This window comes from Sinohyriopsis cumingii, chromosome 17 (genome assembly GCF_028554795.1).
Source record: "Sinohyriopsis cumingii isolate HCF-2022 chromosome 17, ASM2855479v2, whole genome shotgun sequence".
In the NCBI taxonomy this organism is placed as follows: Eukaryota; Metazoa; Mollusca; class Bivalvia; order Unionida; family Unionidae; genus Sinohyriopsis; species Sinohyriopsis cumingii.
This window is the reverse complement of record NC_142977.1, coordinates 5,000,718-5,021,056: the sequence shown is the minus strand read 5'-3', so window position 1 is coordinate 5,021,056 and position 20,339 is coordinate 5,000,718. Positions and strand designations below refer to the sequence as shown.

Below are 20,339 nucleotides of genomic sequence, written 5' to 3'. Positions count from 1 at the left end.
AATATTAGCAGTCATGAATAATTATTGGTCATTTACAATTTAATTCTTTAAATTGAAAATTCATCTGATACAGTTGTTACAAGCACATACACTCATTTTTATTTAAAAATAAAAACTTATTAACACCTATTTGCCTTCTACAAATTAACACAAGATGACATGGTTCCCAGGGGCCCCGAGTGGCCGAGTGGTCTAAAGAACTCTCCGTTATGGATCATTGCCATCTCACCTCTGTCTGCGTGGGTTTGAGTCTCAGACTCAGCCAATGCGGGTATGTGAGAAAGCTTGCCAGGAGCTTCTCGTGGGTCGGTGGTTCTTTCCGGGGTTTTCCCGGGTTCTTCCTCCACCATTAATACTGGCCGCCATGTATAGCCTATCGTGTGCTGAAAAATGGCATTAAACCCTGCAACAACAACAACAACATGGTTCCTAAACCCCCCTCACCAATTCCATGCTATTTATCACAACTGCATGTTCAGCATAAAGGAGACATTCCAAATGTGTTCCCCGTGCACAATGAAGTATTTTACTCATCATTTAGAAACCACTTTTATGCGAAGTTACTCTGTTGATTTGTATCTTGTCTACTTTGATCTAATTTGATGGCTACACTTTCAGTTTGTCATGCAGTGAAAAATGGTACACTGAATTTTGATCAGTGGTTATCATTTTTTCCAGTCCTGGGTAAATAATAACCACCAATCAAAATTTAATGTAGATTATTCCCTGCATGAGACAGGAAGTATTGGCAAAGTAACAGAGAAACTTTGCACAAAAAGAACCACAAAGTACTTAAACTGCACATCTGGAATATCTCTTTTAATTTGGAATATCTCTTAATTTTGAGAAATTTAATTAGTAACTAAACATGCAGACATGATAAAGAAAATTAGCACAATATTGATGAGGGGCTGAGTTCAAACCAGACAAGCTTGTCACTGAACATAAAATTTTATAAAAACATTTATAGAAGGAAGAGTGCATGTTGTCAATAGTTTTCTGTTCTTGACTAACAAAAACATTGCTTGTTGCCGCAACATTTTTTATGCATCTGCAGGAAATGTATTGTGATAGATTTTTGTTGGTATTCATCCCCTCTCCCACACTAGGACTTGTTCTAGATGAGATTTTCCTTTCGAAGATAACACTATAATGTCTTCCAAGTCAAATGATGACATGAAATTGGCTTTATGTTCTTATAGCATTCATGTAATGCAAAACAACATGGCCAAGATGAGTCATGCATCTAATCAACTGGTTCAACCTAAAACAACCTGAAAGGTTGAATTGAAATCGCTGACATGTATGTCTGCTTAATTTCATATTTCCATAATGTTCTAAAACTCTAGTCATGTTAGCTAAATATGAATATAAACAAGTCTATCAAATTTGCACTTTTGTAAATCTAAGTCCAAATAGTTCCAACTGTGCAAAATGTTGGAAAAATTGCTACAATGGCCTAAAATTTAACCAGGTCATTTAAAATTTGAATACAAATAAATGCTTGGATACATTTTCTGTCAACACTGAGTAGTGTTTGTACAATGTTTCGAACACACTTCTCTAAATAGATGGATGGACACAACCAAATCTTCATTGGGGGTATAAAAAAGTTATGTTGTTAATTTAGCCTTTTTAATGAAAATGGCATCATGTCACTGGCCAGATTTAAAATGACATACAGAGGGTCATTTCTACTCTGTCTCTTTCTTTCAAGTGGTTACTGGAGGAACTGGAGTGGTTACTGCTGTAACTGGGGCATGCAACATAGGTCTCATATCATCTCTTTTTATGAAGTTACCTACAGTTTAACAACAATACACAATTCTACAGGTAACATAATCTGAATTACTGAAATCAGTATTACAAGTTTATAGTGCTTAATGTGACTTCCAGATGATAATGACAACTACAACACTGGAATCATGGCATATAGCTAATCCAGAAACAATAGCACGTGTTAAAAAAGATGGCCATATTGTAGTCACATCAGCACCATTTTTGTTTAGAACCAACCAGACATCATAAGAAGTTCCTCCCACCATAACCACCATGATATGATCATCTCTTTAAGTGTAGTGGTAAGATTTTCAAGATGGCCATAGGGTCAACCAGACAGGATGTCTTAATGGTGCCCGTTTTCATTTTGGATAAACCAGACACTGAGTTGAATTTGTTTAGAACATTTCAGCACAATCCTTCAAGGAGGAGTAGCAATAACAAACTTGTACTAAGAGATGGATGGACATCAGACAACAGGCCATTCCTAACAGATGGATGGACATCAGACAACAGGCCATTCCTAACAGATGGATGGACATCAGAAAACATGCCATTCCTAAAAGATGGATGGACATCAGACAACAGGCCATTCCTAACAGATGGATGGACATCAGACAACAGGCCATTCCTAACAGATGGATGGACATCAGACAAAAGGCCATTCCTAACAGATGGATGGACATCAGACAACAGGCCATTCCTAACAGATGGATGGACATCAGACAATAGGCCATTCCTAACAGATGGATGGACATCAGACAACAGGCCATTCCTAACAGGTGGATGGACATCAGACAACAGGCCATTCCTAACAGATGGATGGACATCAGACAACAGGCCATTCCTAACAGATGGATGGACATCAGACAACAGGCCATTCCTAACAGATGGATGGACATCAAACAAAAGGCCATTCCTAACAGATGGATGGACATCAGACAACAGGCCATTCCTAACAGATGGATGGACATCAGACAACAGGCCATTCCTAACAGATGGATGGACATCAGACAACAGGCCATTCCTAACAGATGGATGGACATCAGACAATAGGCCATTCCTAACAGATGGATGGACATCAGACAACAGGCCATTCCTAACAGATGGATGGACATCAGACAACAGGCCATTCCTAACAGATGGATGGACATCAGACAACAGGCCATTCCTAACAGATGGATGGACATCAAACAAAAGGCCATTCCTAACAGATGGATGGACATCAGACAACAGGCCATTCCTAACAGATGGATGGACATCAGAAAACATGCCATTCCTAAAAGATGGATGGACATCAGACAACAGGCCATTCCTAACAGATGGATGGACATCAGACAACAGGCCATTCCTAACAGATGGATGGACATCAGACAAAAGGCCATTCCTAACAGATGGATGGACATCAGACAACAGGCCATTCCTAACAGATGGATGGACATCAGACAATAGGCCATTCCTAACAGATGGATGGACATCAGACAACAGGCCATTCCTAACAGGTGGATGGACATCAGACAACAGGCCATTCCTAACAGATGGATGGACATCAGACAACAGGCCATTCCTAACAGATGGATGGACATCAGACAACAGGCCATTCCTAACAGATGGATGGACATCAAACAAAAGGCCATTCCTAACAGATGGATGGACATCAGACAACAGGCCATTCCTAACAGATGGATGGACATCAGACAACAGGCCATTCCTAACAGATGGATGGACATCAAACAAAAGGCCATTCCTAACAGATGGATGGACATCAGACAACAGGCCATTCCTAACAGATGGATGGACATCAGACAACAGGCCATTCCTAACAGATGGAATGACATCAGACAATAGGCCATTCCTAACAGATGGATGGACATCAGACAACAGGCCATTCCTAACAGATGGATGGACATCAGACAACAGGCCATTCCTAACAGATGGATGGACATCAGACAACAGGCCATTCCTAACAGATGAATGGGCATCAGACAACAGGCCATTCCTAACAGATGGATGGACATCAGACAAAAGGCCATCCAATAAGTTCTATGAGAACGAGATGGTAACTTACGGCTGTGGAAATGATTTCTCCTGCAGACACCGCATCCAGTTTTCCAGCTTCATTTTGAATTGTTACCTCAACAATAATGCTACCTGCTCGAAGCTAGGATAGAAAGAAAGAAATACTCAGGAAATGATGAACAAACATGACAGACATTAAGCAATGCTATGACAAAGGAGAAAAGAAGTAGATTTTAAATGAGACACAAAGTTGTTATATTTAATGAAAAAGAATAGTGCAACCTCAATACAAACTTTTCAATATAACATAACCCTAATTAAATTCCCAATGTAACATAACCCTAATTAAATTCCCAATGTAACATAACCCTAATTAAATTCCCAATGTAACATAACCCTAATTAAATTCCCAATGAAATTCCCAATGTAACATGACCCTAATTAAATTCCCAATGTAACATAACCCTAATTAAATTCCCAATGTAACATGACCCTAATTAAATTCCCAATGTAACATAACCCTAATTAAATTCCCAATGTAACATAACCCTAATTAAATTCCCAATGTAATATAACCCTAATTAAATTCCCAATGTAACATGACCCTATTACAATCCCAATATAACATGACATATGACCCCTATTAAAATCCCTGTTTAACATGACCCCTATTAAAATCACATATTGCATGAGTCTATTGAAATCCCAATATAATATGACACATGACCCATATTAAAATCCCATTATAATATTACCCCTATTAAAATCCTAATATAATATGATATATGACCCAAATTAAAAGTCCAGTATAACATGACCCCATTTAAAATCATAATATTACATGACCCTATTACAATCCCAATATAACATGACACACGACCCATATTAAAATCCCAATATAATGTTTCCCCTATTAAAATCCCAATATTACATAACTCTATTGAAATCCCCATATACCATGACCGTATTAAAATCCCATTATAATATTAATCCTATTAAAATCCCAATATAATATGATATATGACCCCTATTAAAATCCCCGTATAACATGACCCTACAAATACAACTCACACATGCATGGAGATAACTACCTTAAATATAACTCACCCATCATAGGAGATTACATCAAATACAACTCACCCATCCATGGAGATAATTAACTCCAATACAACTTATACATCCATGTAGATAACTATCTCAAATGCAACTCACACATCCACGGAGATACTAATTCAAATTCAACTCACACATGCATGGAGATAACTACCTTAAATACAACTCACACATGCATGGAGATAACTACCTTAAATACAACTCACACATGCATGGAGATAACTAACTTAAATACAACTCACACATGCATGGAGATAACTACCTTAAATACAACTCACACATGCATGGAGATAACTACCTTAAATACAACTCACACATGCATGGAGATAACTACCTTAAATACAACTCACACATGCATGGAGATAACTACCTTAAATACAACTCACACATGCATGGAGATAACTACCTTAAATACAACTCACACATGCATGGAGATAACTACCTTAAATACAACTCACACATGCATGGAGATAACTACCTTAAATACAACTCACACATGCATGGAGATAACTACCTTAAATACAACTCACACATGCATGGAGATAACTACCTTAAATACAACTCACACATGCATGGAGATAACTACCTTAAATACAACTCACACATGCATGGAGATAACTACCTTAAATACAACTCACACATGCATGGAGATAACTACCTTAAATACAACTCACACGTGCATGGAGATAACTACTTTAAATACAACTCACACATGCATGGAGATAACTACCTTAAATACAACTCACCAATCATTGGAGATGATTACCTCAAATATAATTCACACATCCATGGAGATAACTAGTTCATATACAATGCACACATCTATGGAGATAATTATCTCAAATACAACTGACACATCCATGGGGATAATTACATCAAACACAACTCCCACATTCTTGGAGATAATTACCTCAAATGCAACTCACACATCCATAGAGATAATTATCTCAAATACAACTCACACATCCTTGGAGAAAAATATCTCAAATACAAAACACATGCATGGAGATAACTAACTCAAATACAATTCACCCATCCATGGAGATAACTAACCCAAATACAACTCACATACCCTTGGAGATAACTAGCTCAAATGCACCTCACACATCCTTGGAGATAACTAGCTCAAATAGAACTCACACAACCTTGGAGATAACTAAGTAAACTCAAATACAACTCACACATGCATGGAGATAACTAACTCAAATACAACTCACACATCCTTGGAGATAACTAGCTCAAATACAACTCACCCATCTATGGAGATAACTATCTCAAATACAACTCGTACATCCATGGAGATAATTATCTCAAATACAACTCACACATGCATGGAGATAACTCAAATACAACTCAAACATCCTTGGAAATAACTAACTCAAATAATAATAATAATAATAACAATGAGGACTTTGTACCGTGCCTAATTTTTAGAAGCTCTAAGCACTTTACAACATTAAACAACACCTAAAACATAAAAAACATATAATGATAATGATTACAAAAAACAAAAACCATGAAATTAGAAAACAAAACATGCTGAAAATATTTAAGGTAGAAAACATTATTAGGTCTTTAGTTTGTTCTTGCATTTGAAATACAACTTACACATCCACAGAGATAATTACAACTCACACATGCATGGAGATAATTACCTCACATAGAGTACACACATTCATGGAGATAATTACCTTACATAGAGTACATAGATTAATGGAGATAATTACCTTAAATACAAATCACACATTATGACAATAATTACCTCAAATACAACTCATACATGCATGGAAAACATTACCTTAAACACAACTCTCACTTCCATGGAGATAATTACCTCACATAGACCACACACATCCATGGAAATTGTTACCTTAAATACAAATCACACATCTGTGGCGATAATTACCTCAAATACAACTCAAACATGTGTGTAGATAACTAACTCTAATACAACTTGCACATCCATGCATATAACTAAAATACAACTCACACACCCATGGAGATAATTACCTCACATATAGTACACACATCCTTGGAGATAACTACCTTAAATACAACTCACATATCCATTGAGAAAATTACCTCAAATAGAACTCACACATCATGGAGATGTTTACCTCAAAAAGAGCACATACATCCATGGAGATAATTACCTCAAATACAACTCACTCATGCATGGAGATAATTACCTCAAATACAACTCAAATATCCATTTAGATAATTACCTCAACATATACTCTTCTATCCACCTCATCTTTTGGCCATCCTAAGACTTCTTGGAGTTTTGCCTTTATCTCACTTAAACAAACAAAATAACAATTATCAGTCTGAGATAAAGCAGAAAGATATCAAACAAAGTAGTAAATAAACCTTGATTAAACAATAATGACACTTTTTAAGGCACTTATATAGGTAAAAATGGGTACAATAATGTATCAGGATGGGTAACAAAAGAATCCACTTATATCTTGTAAACCATGTTGTTTTGTACTTTATTTACGTCTTTCATATAAAAAAATTAGAGGCATTTCAAACAAAAGTGGAAGAAAAACTTGTGATGAACCTGTATTTATCATAAATATATTCCATTTTCAAATATCTTGTTTAAAAATATTTTCTTTTCATCCACATGCCTAATTAATGCGTACTTGATGTTTGTCATTATTCTTAGAAGTAAACATGATGTTACTCGAATCTGAGTTCAAGACCTGGCCTTGTTTATAAGTTACGGTAGAGGGGTTTTCCATAGAAAATCTATTATGTTGCAGGTTAAGTGATATTTATCTAAATAAAGCTTTGGTAAACAATTATTCATTCTTAATCTGAGAGGAATTATTTATTTCAATTATACATCACAAAGTGCTTATTGACGTTTTTGACCAATACTACCTTGAGATTGTTGAGGACTTGTTCAAAAACATTCTGGATTATATTTTTGTAATACACCAAGACATGCAAAACTAACGAAATTCATTTGGATCAATCTATACTTTGGGACTTGTGATGGGACATTTAGGATTATTTGGGTTTAAATTCACAATACTGTAAGTTCCTCTTAAATTTTCACTTTGTAACTTTGGAAGATAAATTGTTTGTTGAATTTTATTCAAATTGTTGGTTTCACTTCCTTTCTGTTACATAGCTTAAGACCATATACTCATAACAGACCTCAATGCGGATTGTGCCAGCTGTGCTAGACTGACCTCAGTTTGAATGTGATGTCTCACTACTGTGCTACAGTGACACATATTTGAATGTGATGTCTCATTACTATGCTACAGAGACAAAATTGAATGTGATGTCTTACTACTATGCTACAGTGACACAAATTTGAATGTGATGTCTCACTACTATGCTACAGTGACCCAAATTTGAATGTGATGTCTCACTACTGTGCTACAGTGACACAAATTTGAATGTGATGCCTCACTAATGTGCTACAGTGACCCAAATGTGAATGTGATGTCTCACTACTGTGCTACAGTGACCCAAATGTGAATGTGATGTCTCACTACTGTGTTATAATGGCATGTGTAAGACATGGAAAAGCAAGTCATCTGCAGATAGCACATTCCCAAGTATCCCATAATTATAGTTCAAAATTCTCAGTGAATATACTATGCACCCAATGCTGTGTTTACAATGGTAAAATAACAAATACATGCCTTGAAATGTGTATCAATTGAAATACTTTGAACAGGTTGAAAGTCGTGTCATAAAATGAAACTGTTTATGATGGACACACAGGCAGACAGACAGATGGATACCACGGTCATCTTTGCATATTTACATATAAAGTACAGGTACACTCACAATAAAGAAAGGCACATCTTTCTACATATTTACATATAAAGTACAGGTACACACACACACAAAATAAAGTCACATCTTTCTACATATTTACATATAAAGTACAGGTACACACACACAAAATAAAGTCACATCTTTCTACATATTTACATATAAAGTACAGGTACACACACACACAAATAAAGTCACATCTTTCTACATATTTACATATAAAGTACAGGTACACACACACACAAAATAAAGTCACATCTTTCTACATATTTACATATAAAGTACAGGTACACACACAATAAGGAAAGGCAAATGCATCTTTCTACAACAAGAAATCCCTCCCTCCAAAAAGCACACTATATCATACCGAAATAAAGAAACAAAAACGGAAACATTAATAATACAAATTTATATCTGGACATAATAAACAGAAAACTATACAAAAACATACTCCAGATAGACATATAACGTATAAACATAGGAAACAAAGTTGAATCTGAGAGAAATTATACTTGTGTATATTCTGGCAAGACAAAAATGAGTGTCAAGATCAACCTTGACTTGTATATATGCCAGATAGACAAAAATGTGTGTCAAGATCAACTCTGACTTGTATATATGCCAGATAGACAAAAATGTGTGTCAAGATCAACTTTGACTTGTATATATGCCAGATAGACAAAAATGTGTGTCGAGATCAACCTTGACTTGTATATTTGCCAGATAGACAAAAATGTGTGTCGAGATCAACCTTGACTTGTATATATGCCAGAGAGACAAAAAATGTGTGTCAAGATCAACCTTGACTTGTGTATATGCCAGCAAGGCAAATATTAGTGGCTAGATTAACAGATTTAAAATCACATCTTTTTCAGAATAATCTCTTCATGGATAAGTGTCTTGTTTTCTTACTTACCCTTTTATTTTGTTCTTTGTAGTTTCTGTTGTTGGGAATGTTTTGTCTATCCTCCATTTCACAAGGGTTTGTTTGACTTCTATTTGAGCTGAAAGTGAGAAGATAACTCAATCAAAACTAAATTGAGATAGATAAAGAGATGTGCATAGGCCAATAAGTAGAAAGGTAAGTAGGCAAATATGTAGATAGGTAAGTAGGCAAATAGGTAGGTAAGGAGGCCAATAGGTAGGTAGGTAAGTAGGCCAATAGGTAGGTAGGTAAGTAGGCCAATAGGTAAGTAGGTAAGTAGGCAAATAATTAGGTAGGTAAGTAGACCAATATATAGGTTGGTAAGTAGGCCAATAAGTAGGAATGTAAGTAGGCAAATAGGTAGTTAGGTAAGTAGGCAAATATGTAGGTAGGTAAGTAGGCCAAATGGTAGGTAGGTAAGTAGGCCAATAGGTAGGCTGGTAAGTATGCCAATAAGAATGTAGGTAAGTAGCCAAATAGGTAGGTAAGTAGGCCAATAAATAGGTTGGTAAGTAGGCCAATAAGTAGGTAGGTAAGTGGGCAATTATGTAAGTAGGTCAGTAAGAAAATAGGTAGGTAGGTCAGTAGGTAGGCAGGTAAGTAGGCCAATAGGTAGGTAGGTAAATAGGTAGGTAGGTAAGTAGGCCAATCGGTAGGTCATTAGGCCAATGGGTAGGTAGGTAAGTAGGCAAATAGGTAGGTAGGTAGGTAAGTAGGCAAATTGGTAGGCATGTAAGTAGGCAAATATATAGGTAGGTAAATAGGCAAATAGGTAGGTAGATAAGTAGGTCAATAGGTTGTTGTTGTGGGCTTTAACGCCATTTTTCAGCATGATTCTCTATACATGGCGGCCAGTATTAATGGTGGAGGAAGAACCCGGAAAACCCCAGAAAGAACCACCGACCCACGAGAAGCTACTGGCAAGCTTTCTCACATGCCCACATTGGCTGAATCTTAGACTCGAACCACCGCAGACAGAGGTGAGATGGCAGTGATCCGTAACGAAGAGTGCTTTAGACCACTCGGCCACTCGGGGCCCCAGGTCAATAGGTAGATATGTAAATAGGCAAATAGGTAGATATGTAAGTAGGTCAATAGGTAGGTAGGTAAATAGGCAGGTAGGTAAGTAGGCCAATCGGTAGGTAACTAAGTAGACAGGTAAAAAGATACATATTGACTTGTAGGCTACAAGAGATTTGTATCTGCACATGTAAACATGGATGATCCATCCATCCATTCTTAAATTTTTTTTATATATATAAACACAAAGTTTCTTAATACTCTGTATTATTCTACACAGTTAAAAACTTCTGACAAACCCTGCAGAAATTATTTAGGAACATTTTCATGTATTTTTTGTTTTGTTTTTTTTTGTTCACTTTACCATGCTTCCATGCTTGGACACTCATATTTCTTATCTTTGCTGAGGGATAAGCATTTTTAAGATGAATTATTGTCTGGATAATCATGTAATGAGCAAATTTTTGGTCCAGAGGACAGAAGACATTTCACTGGTCTATGTTAATTCCACAGGTCCAGAGAACATACTACTGCTTCAGAGGATATGGCACTGGTTACATTGATTTTTGTGAATAGGACATTGCAGTGGTCCAAAGGACATTCTACCAATCAAAAATGACATTGCAGTGGTCCAAAGGACATTCTACCAATCAAAAATGACATTGCAGTGGTCCAAAGGACATTCTACCAATCAAAAATGACATTGCAGTGGTCCAAAGGACATTCTACCAATCAAAAATGACATTGCACTGGTCCAAAGGACATTCTACCAATCAAAAATGACATTGCACTGGTCCAGAAGGCATTTCAGCAGACAAGATGACATTGGACTGATCCTGAAGGCATTGCACTGGTCCAGATGACACTGTACTGGTCCTGAAGGCATTTCACCAGTCCAGATTACATTGGACTGGTCCTGAAGGCATTGCACTGGTCCAGATGACACTGTACTGGTCCTGAAGGCATTTCACTGGTCCAGATGACACTGTACTGGTCCTGAAGGCATTTCACCAGTCCAGATGACATTGGACTGGTCCTGAAGGCATTGCACTGGTCCAGATGACACTGTACTGGTCCTGAAGGCATTTCACCAGTCCAGATGACATTGGACTGGTCCTGAAGGCATTGCACTGGTCCAGATGACACTGTACTGGTCCTGAAGGCATTTCACCAGTCCAGATGACATTGGACTGGTCCTGAAGGCATTGCACTGGTCCAGATGACACTGTACTGGTCCTGAAGGCATTTCACCAGTCCAGATGACATTGGACTGGTCCTGAAGGCATTTCACCAGTCAAGATGACCTAGCAGACAAGGTTGAATTGGTGTTGAGGACATTCCACTGTTCCAAATAAGTGCAAAGTCCTGATCATTGATGTACAGATATCAAAAGAGTCATTTGACAGTACAAACCAAAAGAATAAACTACTTCCAAAGAGTCACAATTCATCATTTGATCATCAAAAAGCATGACACTCCCTTACTATAAAGCCCTTCATATAACAACAGTTTTTGTCACAAGCTATGTATGTGACGAATCTCATTTCTTAATTCAGTAGTGGAATTATATATATATCATACACTCCATTTTATGACTCCCACAGACATGAATACTGTATCAACTATTCATAAACTACATTATAATGAGTAATGTATCCACTATTCATAGACAGCATTATAATGAGTAATGTATCCACTATTCATAGACAGCATTATAATGAGTAATGTATCCACTATTCATAGACAGCATTATAATGAGAAATGTATCCACTATTCATAGACAGCATTATAATGAGTACTGTATTCACTATTCATAGACAGCATTATAATGAGTAATGTATCCACTATTCATAGACAGCATTATAATGAGTAATGTATCCACTATTCATAGACAGCATTATAATGAGTAATGTATCCACTATTCATAGACAGCATTATAATGAGTAATGTATCCACTATTCATAGACAGCATTATAATGAGTAATGTATCCACTATTCATAGACAGCATTATAATGAGTAATGTATCCACTATTCATAGACAGCATTATAATGAGTAATGTATCCACTATTCATGGAGAGCATTATAATGAGTACTGTATCCAATGCTATTCATGGAGAGCATTATAATGAGTACTGTATCCAATTTATTTCATGGAGAGCATTATAATGAGTACTGTATCCAATTTATTTCATGGAGAGCATTATAATGAGTACTGTATCCAATGCATTTCATGGAGAGCATTATAATGAGTACTGTATCTAGTATTCATAGACATCATTATAATGAGTACTGTATCCAATGCATTTCATGGAGAGCATTATGAGCACTGTATCCAGTACTATTCATGGAGAGCATTACAATGAGTACTGTATCCAATGTATTTCATGGAGAGCATTATAATGAGTACTGTATCCAATGCTATTCATGGAGAGTATTACTATGAGTACTGTATCCAATGCATTTCATGGAGAGCATTATAATGAGTACTGTATCCAATGTATTTCATGGAGAGCATTATAATGAGTACTGTTTCCACTATTCATGTGTGTAAAATAAGTCGGAACAAAAAATAGAGCTGTTTGACAACAGTAAGGCTTCAATGTATGAGACTAAGTGTATATATAAATAGGACTATTTTGACTTAAACATGAAACCTCAATGTGTAATTTCATTATATAAAGTGGGTAACAGTAACATACCTTGAGTTCAATAATGCTAAGATTAAAGCTTCAATGTCTGAATAATTTTTCTTAAGGATAGAACTGGTTGAAATCTACACTTTCTGTTTTTATGTGCATGAATTCATTCATGTGAATATTCTGGAGGAATTTCCTCCCAAGATGAGAAGCATCTCCTGTCCTTCCTTTTTCACACCTTTGCTTCCAGTGTAGTATATTTACAGCAATACTGCCTGTGATCACATGACATAATTGTGATCACATGACTTGTCACATGACTGTGATTACATGACTCATCACATGACTGTGATCTAACTTAAGCAGGGCAAGATGATTCAGTTGCTGATTTCACAGGAGTCTGACGTTTTATCAATAAAGTACGGCGAAATCTCTGACAACATGAAATCACCTTACTGGTAATATAAACGAACACTTAATATTACTGATAAGTTGATTTCATGTTGTCAGAGATTTCGCCATACTTTATTGACAAAACATCAAGTCTCCTGTGCTGATTTCAAGCAGCATGAAACAGTTACCATCCCTTTGATTCTGTCACCAGAGTTGGCCATCTTCTGTTTTTGAAGTTTGTCAACATGGATTATTCTCTGAGCAGTCAGAAGTAATTCCAAAAGATCAGTTGATTACGCTTTGATTACTAAATAGCCCAAAAGGATCAGTTTGGTTTTGGTCTTTAAATTTTTGTGCGATGTCTAAGCATGCATTAGTTCCCAATGCTTAATGACCCAAAAATAATCAACCAAAATACCACACAAAATTAAATGATGGATTAATATGCATTTTGCCCTTCCCGTAAATCTGACTTAAACATTTGCTATGGTGCTAAGAATGACATTATGTATCATGCATCACATTAAAATAAATTCAAAAATGCCATCATTAAAATCCATGTTCATGGCATCTGTATTAAAAATTCATGCAATTTCAAGATTTCTAAATTACTTCAGTCTATCTGTGAATTTCTGAATATGTAAATTGTCAAACAGTATAGAGGAAAGCAAACATACATAAATTGGAAACAACCATCAGTAATTTATGTCAATAAAAAACACTATTACCTCAAAATCATCATTTTAAGAAAAAATGTGTTTTCAAGATTGATTTGGTCATCACCTTAATATTGCTAATCTGCCAATTAGTCATCACCTTATTATTGCTAATCTGCCAATCAGTCATCACCTTAATATTGCTAATCTGCCAATCAGTCATCACCTTAATATTGCTAATCTGCCAATCAGTCATCACCTTAGTATTGCTAATCTGCCAATCAGTCATCACCTTAATATTGCTAATCTGCCAATCAGTCATCACCTTAATATTGCTAATCTGCCAGTCAGTCGTCACCATAATATTGCTAATCTGCCAGTCAGTCGTCACCTTAATATTGCTAATCTGCCAGTCAGTCGTCACCTTAATATTGCTAATCTGCCAATCAGTCGTCACCTTAATATTGCTAATCTGCCAATCAGTCATCACCTTATTATTGCTAATCTGCCAATCAGTATCTAATAGGTACCCTGGCTAACATTTATTATCTAATAGGTACCCTGGCTAAAATGTAGTATCAACAGGTACCCTGGCTATCATTTAATATATAATATGTACCCTGGCTAACATTTATTTATCTAATATGTACCCTGGCTAAAATTTAATATCTAATATGTACCTGGCTAACATTTAGTAGCTAGCAGGTACCCTCTAACAGGTACCCTGGCTAATATTTAGTATCTAACAGGTACCCTGGCTAACATTTAGTATCTAACAGGTACCCTGGCTAACATTTAGTATCCCATAATAGTCACATAAATATGAAACTGTCAGCATTTTAAAAAGCCATTTTCCCTCATAATTGAACTTGGTAATAAATTTTCTCAGTATAAACATTTTCATATTTCAGAAAAGAAAAATGTATACCAAGTGATGGTATATAGTAATACACAGGGCTACTGGTGATCAATACTTGGTAGCCCTGCCCTGCATTAAATTAGCTCTTTGGACTCAAGGTGCATGATTTGTCTGACTCTGGTCCATATATTTCAGGTTTGAAGGCTTCTGTTTTTCTACTTTCAGAATAGGTATGTTATGTATGAGAGCTAGTGTCCATTGCATAGACCTAAGTACAAATAATAATTCAAAACTTTTGTACATAGCTTTATGTTACTAAGATGACATGAACATGTCCATTGCATACACCTAAGTACAAATAACAATTCAAAACTTTTCTAAATACCTTTATGTTACTAAGCCATGCTGCCATGCAATGTCTGTGTTTTTCAAGTCTTACGAATTTAACAGGATCTTTTTGAATTCCATAAATAGAACATGTCGAAAAAATTTGAATGATATTCATGCACACTGTATTGATTAGCAATATTAAGGTGATGACCAATTGGCAGATTAGCAATATTAAGGTGATGACTGATTGGCAGATTAGCAATATTAAGTTGATGACTGATTGGCAGATTAGCAATACTAAGGTGATGACTGATTGGCAGATTAGCCAGGGTACCTATTAGATACTAAATGTTAGCCAGGGTACCTATTAGATACAAAATATTAGCCAGGGTACCTGTTGGATACAAAATTTTAGGCAGGGTACCTATTAGATAATAAATGTTAGCCAGTGTACCTATTAGATACTAGATTTTAGCCAGGGTACCTATTAGATACTAGATTTTAGCCAGGATACCTATTAGATACTAAATGTTAGCCAGGGTACCTATTAGATACTAAATGTTTGCCAGGGTACCTGTTGGATACTAAATTTTAGGCAGGTTACCTATTAGATACTAAATCATACCCAGGGCACCTGTTGATACTAAATTTTAGACAGGGTACCTATTAGATAATAAATGTTAGCCAGAGTACCTGTTGGATACTAAATTTTAGCCAGGGTATCTATTGGATACTAAATTTTAGTCAGGGTACCTGTTGGATACTAAATTTTAGCCAGGGTACCTATTAGATAACACATGTTAGCCAGGGTACCTGTTGGATACTAAATGTTAGCCAGGGTACCTATCAGATACTAAATTTTAGCCAGGGTACCTATTAGATAATACATTTTAGCCAGGGTACCTACTGGATACTAAATGTTGGCCAGGGTACCTGTGGGATGCTAAATGTTAGCCAGGGTACCTATTGGATACTAAATTTTAGTCAGGGTACCTATTAAATAATAAATGTTAGCCAGGGTACCTATTGGATACTAAATGTTAGCCAGGGTACCTGTGGGATACTAAATGTTACCCAGGGTACCTATTAGACACTAAATGTTAGCCAGGATATGTATTGGATACTAAATGTTAGCCAGGGTACCTATTGGATACTAAATTTTAGCCATGTACCTTTTAGATACTAAATGTTAGCCAGGGTACCAGATTCTCTGCATTTCAGCTACCATTTAAATTAGAAATATATTAGACTTTTGTGCACATTTTTCATAGCATCATGATAGACATTGTAATTTGAATAAACTTGGCTTACAGCATGAAACAGAAGGTCTACTGCCACCAACACTTCCTTTCCTCTCTGTGCCTGACACTGTTTGTCCCTGTGGGTCAACACACCAGCAGCGATTTCCGGCTCTATTACACTGTGTGGGCTGAAACTGCCCCCTTGAATCACACTGTGGCAACCACATATCATCAATTTTTGACTGTAGCTCAGCGTTTGGTTGCATACCTGTAACATAATACAAGCTATTATCTGATTCTATATCATACGTGACAAGCCTTTTATTTTATATTGCATAGATTTTCAAACTACTGGATACTGCTTCCAGAACATTGTTAGGCATAAAGTAAGGAAAGTGACAGAAAATATTGCCCATGAAGCTGGAAAGACTATTGTCCATGTAACTGGGAAGACTATTGTCCATGTAACTGGGAAGACTATTGTCCATGAAACTGGGAAGACTATTGTCCATGAAACTGTGAAGACTATTGTCCATGTAACTGGGAAGACTATTGTCCATGAAACTGGGAAGACTATTGTCCATGAAACTGGGAAGACTATTGTCCATGAAACTGGGAAGTCTATTGTCCATGTAACTGATAAGCTATGCTCAATGAAATGATTAAAATATATTGCCCCACAAAAATGTATAAACTATTGCCCCACAAAAATGTATAAACTATTGCCCAATGAAACTGAGAAACTTTTGCCCAAATGAAAATGATAACATGATAACAGCAAATTCAATTATTCTTGTGGGCATCATTTTTCATGGTTCTACCGAAATATAAATTTTGGCTGGAACATAAATATGGAAAACAATCATTTAATATTCTGAGAAGGGAACTACATGTACCTCACAATCAAGTGTCAACCATGACACCATAACTATTGATGGTACCAATTTTTACTGCAAGTCCAGTTAGGGTTACCAAAGATGGTAACATCTATCAGAAAGGGATTTTCTTTTCTAAATATAAATTACTCCCAGCTCAAAGTATATTGTATCATATTGCAATATAAATGACTCCCAGCTCAAAGTATATTGTGTCATACTGCAATATAAATGACTCCCAGCTCAATATATATTGTGTCATACTGCAATATAAATGACTCCCAGCTCAAAGTATATTGTCTCATATTGCAATATAAATGACTCCCAGCTCAATGTATATTGTGTCATACTGCAATATAAATGACTCCCAGCTCAATGTATATTGTGTCATACTGCAATATAAATGACTCCCAGCTCAATGTATATTGTGTCATACTGCAATATAAATGACTCCCAGCTCAAAGTATATTGTGCCATACTGCAATATAAATGACTCCCAGCTCAAAGTATATTGTGCCATACTGCAATATAAATGACTCCCAGCTCAATGTATATTGTGTCATACTGCAAAATAAATGACTCCCAGCTCAAAGTATATTGTATCATATTGTAATATAAATGACTCCCAGCTCAAAGTATATTGTGCCATACTGCAATATAAATGACTCCCAGCTCAAAGTATATTGTGCCATACTGCAATATAAATGACTCCCAGCTCAAAGTATATTGTGTCCTACTGCAATATAAATGACTCCCAGCTCAATGTATATTGTGTCATACTGCAATATAAATGACTCCCAGCTCAAAGTATATTGTATCATATTGTAATATAAATGACTCCCAGCTCAAATTATATTGTGCCATACTGCAATATAAATGACTCCCAGCTCAAAGTATAGTGTGCCATACTGCAATATAAATGACTCCCAGCTCAAAGTATATTGTGTCCTACTGCAATATAAATGACTCCCAGCTCAATGTATATTGTGTCATACTGCAATATAAATGACTCCCAGCTCAAAGTATGTTGTATCATATTGCAATATACATGATTCCCAGTGTAATATGTCATATTGTAATATAAATAATTGCCAGCTCAAATTATATTGTGTCATACTGCAATATAAATGACTCCCAGCTCAAAGTATATTGTGCCATACTGCAATATAAATGACTCCCAGCTCAAAGTATATTGTGCCATACTGCAATATAAATGACTCCCAGCTCAAAGTATATTGTGTCCTACAGCAATATAAATGACTCCCAGCTCAATGTATATTGTGTCATACTGCAATATAAATGACTCCCAGCTCAAAGTATATTGTATCATATTGCAATATACACGATTCCCAGTGTAATATGTCATATTGTAATATAAATAATTGCCAGCTCAAATTATATTGTGTCATACTGCAATATAAATGACTCCCAGCTCAAAGTATATTGTGTCATACTGCAATATAAATAACTCCCAGCTCAGTGTATATTGTATCATATTGCAATATAAATGACTCCCAGCTCAATGTATATTGTGTCATACTGCAATATAAATGCCTCCCGGCTGAATGTATATTGTGTCATATTGCAATATAAATGACTCCCAGCTCAATGTATATTGTGTCATACTGCAATATAAACGATTCCCAGATCAGTATGTTGTGTCATGCTGCAATGAAAATGATTCCCAGTGTATTGTCATATTGTTTTTTCCACTAATAATGGCTGCAGCAGCCTTTTCCTCTGCCTTTGATCCATCAGTATAAATTATTGTGTAGTTTTAAATTTGGTGAGGATCTCATGATAAGAGTTGCGGAAGATGGAAGGGTTTGTCTCCGATTTTATTCCATCGTGTAGTATAAAAAGTACATTTGGTTGCTTAAGTAGCCAGGGAGGTGTTTCACAGATGGATGTTTTCTGAATTTTAGAAAGATACATTTTGGTACTGTCTAATGCCAAAGGAAGGTATGGTGTTTGGTTTAAATTCATATAAGGTTTTGTATTTGGGTTGAAAAACAGCCTAAAAAGCAGGGTTCAGTGGGTTAGATCTTAATTTGAGAGCATACTATGCAGAAAGCATTTCTCTACAATGTCATAAAGGTGGCTTGTTCACTTCAGCAAGAAGGCTTTCACACAGGGATGTTTTAAATGCTCCCGGAGTGAGTCTTATTCCTTGATGAATAATTGGGTCAAGCATATTAAGATACGATTTTCTGGCTGAACCATACACAACGCAACCATAGTCCAGTTTGGACCGTATAAACGTTCTATATAAATTGAGTATGACTTTTCTATCAGCACCCCACCCTGTGTGCGCTACTACTTTGAGTAGATCTAGAGATTTTAAGCATTTAGTTTTCAAGTTCTTTAGGTGTGGAACAAGTCAGTTTTCTGTTGAAGATAATACCCAAAAATTTTATTTCCTCAACAACTGGAATAGTTGTTCTGTCCAGCATGAGTTTAGGTTTTTCGTGGTGTCGTTGTAACTGACAGAAATGCATACATATCATTTTTGATTTTGAGAATTCAAAACCGTTATTATTGGTTCAAATTTGAATCTTGTTTATATTTTGTTGTAGTTGTCTTTTAATTGTATGCATGTGCTTTGCTCGATAACATATTAGAAAATCATCAACATATGGCGAGCAATCCACACCAGGAGTCAAACACTTGGTGATGCTATTGATTTTGAT

The 20,339-nt window shown here is 36.0% G+C and overlaps 1 protein-coding gene across 1 annotated transcript in view; it reads right to left on the bottom strand.

Moving 5' to 3' along the window:
* LOC149777677 (uncharacterized) overlaps positions 1 to 20,339 on the bottom strand; it is a 193,720-nt gene that overhangs the window by 17,499 nt on the left and 155,882 nt on the right. The window contains exons 37-40 of the mRNA XM_089940394.1: positions 16,845 to 17,042; positions 9,629 to 9,716; positions 7,137 to 7,209; positions 3,848 to 3,940 (exon numbers count right to left, since the gene is read on the bottom strand). Coding sequence (XP_089796520.1) covers positions 3,848 to 3,940; positions 7,137 to 7,209; positions 9,629 to 9,716; positions 16,845 to 17,042 — 452 coding nt within the window. The remainder of the gene's footprint in view (positions 1 to 3,847; positions 3,941 to 7,136; positions 7,210 to 9,628; positions 9,717 to 16,844; positions 17,043 to 20,339) is intronic.